Source organism: Chrysochloris asiatica, unplaced genomic scaffold (genome assembly GCF_000296735.1).
Source record: "Chrysochloris asiatica unplaced genomic scaffold, ChrAsi1.0 scaffold00100, whole genome shotgun sequence".
Taxonomy (NCBI): Eukaryota; Metazoa; Chordata; class Mammalia; order Afrosoricida; family Chrysochloridae; genus Chrysochloris; species Chrysochloris asiatica.
Genome location: NW_006408618.1, coordinates 12,095,382 through 12,102,664, shown reverse-complemented (window position 1 = coordinate 12,102,664; position 7,283 = coordinate 12,095,382). Strand labels below are relative to the sequence as shown.

Here is a 7,283-nt window from a genome sequence, read left to right as displayed (position 1 = left end):
ATTTTAAATACCAGCAGGGTCACCCATGGTGGACAGGTTTCAGATGTGCTTCCAGACTAAGGTAGACTAGGAAGAAGGAGTGACTGCTTATAAGTACACTTCTCAAACTGAATAACCACCCAGTAGTATGTGGGGAGTTAAGGGCAAGGGAGTATCTTAGTGAGACAAACGCGTGCAACAGCAGCAATGATGGACTCAAACATGCTGGAGAGCCCAAGGATGACACAGAAAGGGTCTAAAGCGTTGATCTGTTGTACATAAGGCCATTATGAAAGTTAACTCAAGGACAGCTATCTAGTATATAGGAGAATAAGAAAGCTATAAAATAGATTACTTTTACAGTGTACATTTTTTTCTCCAAATTTTTAGGAAGAGCAAATATCACTGGAGAGGTATAGTCTGTTGTATAATATAAAATATATATCATTGAGTCTTACAAGGACTCAGCTCTTTTTTTTACTGTAAAATCATGCTCACATATTCCTCTCCCACTCACCCTCAATTACTGCTAAGCTATCCTGATGATAGGAAGAAACGGTCATCAATGAGGTATATGAACAACTCAATCACTGAGAAAGGATATCCACCCTCATTACTCAATAAGTTGGCAAGCTGCTTTACACAACTGAACTTCTTGTAAGTTTGATTGTGTGAGTTAGTCTCCCTAAGTTCGAGCGCTGATATAATTAAGGACTAGACTCTGAACAATAAGTAGCCCCCCAGAGTGTGTGAATCCATAAAATATCCTCATCCAATGATAACATATTATCCATAATACTTTAGATGTTTGTAAACTCTTGACATAGCCTCACGATACACCTACATCTAAACGTGCGTTCTAGAGAAAAAGAATCATTGAAACAGGCATTAAGAATTCTCCCAAATAGGTTCCTTCTCTGTTCAATATATAGATTATACTGTACAGGGTCTAGAGAAATATTATATAAATGATCACACTGGTCTTCTGGGTCAATAAAAAAGACAGCAAGTGAACAGAAAAGTACTAGAAGAGTAGTCATAAAAACTGAGTATTTACCCTGGTTGTATCACTTTCCAGCAATGTGACTTTAGAAAAGTCATGTAACTTTCTAGAGTTTTGGTTTTCTCATCTGTAAGATGTGATTACTCACTCTGTCTACGGTATGGGAATGAGAATCCAAAGCAAAACAATATTCAAACATATGGAATTACTGCAGTGATTCCTAGGATACCACCAGTGATGTTACAAAGATCAGGCGTGCTAATACTAGCTAGTATTAATTATTCTTTGAAACGTTTCACGTTCCATGTTATGTCTCCTTTACATGAACATATACACCTAATTTTCATTTATAGTTTCCTGGACAGAGTCCATGTTGTGATCTTATAATAATGATGTTAAGTGCCATCAAGTAAGTTCTGACTCACAGAGACCCTGTATAGCTGGTGGGTTTCAACCACCGAGCTTGTGGCTGGCAGTCCAGTGATTATCCTACAATGCCACACCTGGACTCCTTTTATAATAATGGTGGTGGTGGTGTGCTATGGAGTAGGTTCTGACTTGTAGCAGCCCAGAGTACGGTTTCTGAGGCTGTAAGTCTTTACAGAAAACCTCATCTTTCTCCCACTGAACAGCAGGTAGTTTCAAACTGCTGACCTGGAGATTAACAACTTGACTCATAACCACTACACTACCAGAGCTCCTTGATAATAACAGTTACCACGTATTATGAGTTTACTAAATGTCAGGCACCAGATCAGGCACTTTACAGATCTGATCTTCTTGAATTCTCAATAGAACCCCAAGAGGCAAGTACTCTGCTTCCTATGTTAGAGATGAGGAAACTAAGACTTAGCCAGGCTAAGTAACTTGTATGTTCAACTTCAGACGCTGTAACTCCAAAGTTATGGAGTTTAGCCACTAGATGCTAACACACTATATGTGTCACAGGAAAACAAAACAAAACAAAACACAGCATGGCTCCAAAACTCACAGATACAGTTACTAATGCTAACAGGCTTACCTGCTGGCCATCCTCTCTGCTTTTGCTCTGAGGTGCTCTTTTTTAGTGTCAGTAAAGAACCTGCCCTGGTCTGCTCTACAGAAATGACATCTGAAGCTGCAGTCAGTACTTCAAACATAGAGAGGAATCCATACTGAACATACTGGAATGATCGTCCAAATCGCTTGGCAAAAGCCTTTTCAAAATCAGAAAGAAGAACTGGAGACAATGCCAAGAGATCTTTCAACTCACTCTTCACCACAGCTGGAAGAATAGGAGGTACCCTTCCCCGGTAGGGAACTCTTCCACGAGAGCTTGGCCCAGGGCCAACACTGGTCCTTCCCTTTGCCAGACAGTTTCGAACTTTATGGCTGCTCCTCTGCTTTGCAACTAAACTTGCTATTCCTTTGGTGGATTCATCTGGAATAGCTAAGGGGAAGGTGAAAAAAAATTACATTTGGGTGAAAGATTTACTCCCTTTTTTGTCCTTTGTATGTGTGTTTATACCATTTTTATGTCTCTAAAAGCTGTTTCTCTAAGTAGCACATAAACATGAACCTTTGACTCCTCCATTTCTGGTATTTTAGACAATGACTTGTTACCTCTACCATGGAGAATGAAAATAAAAAGGTATTATTGATTCCTGAAAAAACTGAAACTCTTTTAAAAGTCTGAATGAACAACAAACTTCCCTCTAGTGTTTTCTTGTGCTTAGTGGAATTTAAAACATGATTTTATAATCAGAAAGTCCCACTGGTATGTTTCTCTCCACTTAGGGTGCAATAATCTGAAATCCTAAGGAAAACATAGCTTTTGTGAACACACATTTTTCTGAGAAATCATTTCTTAATTTTGATGAGGTTCTAACTTTACTCACAACCTCAAATGAGCCTAGGGCACTCCAACATTTTAGAATCCACTGTGTGGGGCACAGGATAACTGCAAAGTCAGAACATCTTTACAAAGTGATTCGTTTTACTGCAAAGCTTGTAGAACTTCCAAATGTTAAACTTACCTTTCAGTATAACAGTGCCATCCCCACAGGGGCAGACACTAACAACATCAGGCATGTCCAAAACCAGTTCCATGGTAGACCTATAGCCAAGGATTCGAAGAGGTAGATGATTGCCAACCATTGAAAGGTACTCTTTTTCCAGCTGTTGTGAGGTCAAACCATCTTTGGTGGAAATGAGAAGAGACCTTATTTCTTTCCTCAGGCATTCCTGTATTCGCTCTTGTTCAGACATTGTGTCCTATAGGGCTTCGGTTAGAAATATTGCTCATGAGAAAAAAATGGACAAACGCAATACGACAAAATGCTTTAAATGATCAATAGTAAACTATAAACAACTGCACTCTGAATTTTAAAGGGAGTCCTGTTGTGGCGCTGTGGGTTAATACAATGGATTGCAAAGTTGGTTTAAACAAAAAACTCAGCGGCTCAAGCTCACCAGCTGATCCTAGGAATCCCTATACAGGGTCACTATGGATCGGAACCTACTCGAAGGCACTTAACAAGGCAGAAGCAATACTGTAAGAGTGCTCTGGGTCTTGGACACCACAAAGGCCACACACAATTAAACTAAAACTTCACTGGGATGATTCATTTGTGTCTCAACAGATCCCTGCCACTGGTAGTGTATGAGATGTCTGAGTTCCGGTCTCGTTTTATTTTTGCTACAGCGTTAATTCGGGTCTGTTTGGGGGTTTTATTCTACATTTCAAACTTCCTAACAATCTGTGTAGACTCTTGGGGAAGCAGAAATCGAAAACGAGGCCAACGCAGTACTGCCTTCGCTGGCTTAAGGAACCGACCCTACCTAAAACCTCCGTCACCCGCAGACGGTCTCCCCAAACCCGCTGCCAAGGGCGTGGCTTCCTCTGACCTTAACTCGAGAACTGCATCTTCGCCGCCGAGACCCCACTTTCCTCGGCGGGAACCCCTTCCTGCCCCCACCGTCCAGACCTCATTGGCCCATGCGGGAGTGGGGCGTTGTCCTTCACCTGGCGTGGGGGCTCGCCTCAACTCCGGGTGCAAACGGAAGACTGCAGTAGGGCGGTGGAGAGCCCTCTGCGGCCGGGCATTGCCTCGCGGCGCTCACCTGCCTCGGCGTCTGGAGCTGCGCGGCCGTTGCAGCCCCCAGGAGTCAAGGGCGCCCTCCAGCGAGCAGCAAAGGAACCGCAACCTCGACGGCGGCCCCACGCGCCTGCGCACGGGTGCTGGAAGACCGCAGCCCTGCGGAGCGCGCAGGATGTTGGGGACGGTTGAGCTGGCCAGCTGCGGGGGGAGCCACTCCGGGGTCGGCCATCGCCGCAGGGCCACTCGGCCGGCTCGCAGGTGGTGTGGCCGCCTTCCGGGACCGCCCGTACCTGCCCCTCCCGAGGCTCCAACCACCCCGCAGGGCAGGGTCTTGTCCAGGTTCTGGACGGCCTGTAATCAAACCCAACCCAACCCACTGCTGTGGAGTAGCGATCCTGTCCGGCAAGGTAGAGCTGCTTCCTAGGGTCTCCAAAGCTGTAAAACTTTACGGAAGCAGACTACCTCATCTTTCTCCTGCAGAGCTGGAACTGAAGTCTTTTTGGTTAGCAGCCGAATGCTTTCACCAATGTGCCACCAGGGCTTGTTGGAGGGTAGTTGTTGGGGAGGCATAGGAGGCTTCGTGGTTTTTCATTTGAGTGCGTGTCAAAATCACCTGTGAAGCGCAGGTCTGATCCTCGATGTTCTTTATTCAAAAGGTCCTAGTTCTGGAGAAATTACGGACAATTCTGATATGAGGTTGAGAAAACTACAGAGGAAGGCAAAATTTAGGGTTCTCTGGAAATATGGTGTAGGATTACTTGACCATAAGGTCGGTTTGAATCATAAGGTCATCAGTTCAAACTCACCTTCCACTCCTCAGGAACCCTATATTGGGTTGCTGAGTCAGAATCAACTCGACAGCACTTAACAAGAGAGGAATGGGTGGGGCAAGGACAGCTCAAAATGAGTGAAGAACCCAACCCGGCACGTGAGACGAACTAAAACAGGTGGTAAACTAAAGAAGTTGGGGGAATGACTTGGAGATGTATTTGTTGGAGAGTTGGAATGAGCCAGATTTGTAAGGTCACTGAAAACTAGAAAACAGCAGTTTTCTGGTTTAGAATCAAGAGGCATAAAGACATTTGCTTTTAAATGCATAATCGAATTAATGAAACAAGGCAACCCAAATGATAACCAAAATATTTTAATCAAGATGGACACTTGAGTACACACATTTACCTTATCTCTCATCTAAAAATCATATATATATGTGTGTGTGTGTATGTGTGTGTGTGTGTGTATATATATCCCAGAGGCAACAGAAAATGCCATCAATGAGCAAGGAATATTGAAGAATCCCCAAAAGACTAAAAATAGAGAAGAGATTTATGAGTGACTAGCAGAATGAACAAAGTTGAATAGTAGATTAACCAAAAAGAAAATAGACGTGGAGAATTCCAACATTTGCATGATAGAAGTTATCAAAAGTATATGTGCTGCAACTACATCCATGAATATAGTAGAGCATACAGGGGACAAAGTTATGAAACTTCTTAGCCAGAAGCAAATACCTTGGGGGAATGATTTGCTGGGCCTGGAGGCTCAGGATGATAGCCTCGGGGGACATTCAGGTCAAATGGCACAACATAGTCCATAAAGTCAGTGTTCTACATCCTATTCTGATGTGCAGTGACCACAGTCACAAAAGGCTGTGAGTAGTCATTTAAGGGCAACCATGGGTCTCTCCTGTCCAGAGCAAAGAAGAGTGAAGAAAATCAAAGACACATGGAAAAAAATTACTTCAAAGGCCTAATGGGCCATGTGAACCCCAGCCTCCTGGATCCTGAGACCAGAGGAACTAGATGGTGTCTGCTCCATCTGCCACTACCAACTGCTCCAAAAGGGATCACAATAGTAGGTCCTGAAGAAAAAGAAGACAGAACTCAAAATAGTTTTTAAAAGACCAGGTTTACTGGTCTCATAGAGACTGGTAGAACCCCTGGTATATGATCCTTACTGATTCATCCTTCAAACCTGGAACTGAATTCACCCTCAGGGCTCAACTTTCAGCCAAACAACAGATAGACCTACACAGTGAACAATAACACCATGAAGATAAGCAATCTCTCTTGGGAGCAGTTTAACCGAAGGATTGCAACTAAACAGTTGTGGTCCAGAAAATCGAGCTGTTCCCAGGTCAGGCTGCCCCCTGAGGAACCTGCAAAGCCTATCTCAGAGAACAAGGAATTTGCAAAGTCTTTCCTTGTATGCAGTCATGGCCTTCAATTTAGTCTGCAAAAACATCTCCTACCCTTTCTGTTTGCCTAGCAACTACAGTCTTCTGATAACGTCCCACTTCCTACTTGCATCTACACACCAAAAGATTTTTGCAATCTTTTCCCTGCCCCCAGGTCTCTCCTTTGATTAGTGTACATAATAAACGAGCTAAACTTAGGACGGTGTCACACTATCTCTAAAAGAGTGCTGTGCCCACCTGGTCCCAACTAGTCTATTCTCATTTTGTGTCTTGTATGTTTCTTTTTTTCTAATCTCTCTTCACCCCTACTCGGGCTTAATCTCTAGCCACTTGTTGCAAATCCCTAGAACAACCAACCCTACAAAATCAAAGGGCACCTGGGATACATCTCGGAAGGCAAGAAGGGATAGGAAAGAAAGGACCCAGTAAGTTTAAGAAGAGTGCTGACTACAATCAGAGTCATGAATCAAAATGTCAAGTGTTGAATGGAAAACCAATTTGTTCTGTAAACTTTTACCCAAATAACAATAAAAAGTTAGAAAAAAAATTAAGCCCATACTCCAGAGGTTCTGAGATCTGATATAGTACTGTGTTAAGTGCTCTGATTAGCCAGGTGTGTCTCAATCATGAGAGAGCTCTGTTCCTCAGACCTAGAACTGTGTTTTGTTGGTTTGTTTCTTTTGTTACACATATTATATAGAGGGTTATTTGGTAAGTTCATTTCTTGAAATCCAACAATTAACCACAAACCACAGTGCACTCTGTGGGTCTGGCTAATTTGTCTTCCATTCTACCGCCCATTATAGGGTCCACTTTTCTTCTGGTAATTAACTGCCTCCACCTGGTCTCCTCCCCGGCCTCCTTGCATGTGGGAGTGGATTCCAATTGCAGCTGCTCCTACCAGCATTCCTGCCTCAGAAAATAGCCAGTAAAGAATTTAAGCATCTGGAGCTTGCTTTATTAATATATACCTTATGACAAGAATGAGGAGAGGAAAAGGCAAGTTCCCCCCCCCCAAAAAAAA

At 43.3% G+C, this 7,283-nt stretch overlaps 1 protein-coding gene across 1 annotated transcript in view; it reads right to left on the bottom strand.

The window, feature by feature from the left end:
• The window catches only part of LOC102827911 (tudor domain-containing protein 5-like), a gene marked incomplete at its 3' end in the record, with an annotated part of 101,130 nt that extends 97,901 nt beyond the window's left edge, over window positions 1-3,229 (bottom strand). The window contains exons 1-2 of the mRNA XM_006867106.1: window positions 2,998-3,229; window positions 2,004-2,411 (exon numbers count right to left, since the gene is read on the bottom strand). Coding sequence (XP_006867168.1) covers window positions 2,004-2,411; window positions 2,998-3,229 — 640 coding nt within the window. The remainder of the gene's footprint in view (window positions 1-2,003; window positions 2,412-2,997) is intronic.
• Window positions 3,230-7,283: the final 4,054 nt, after the last annotated feature.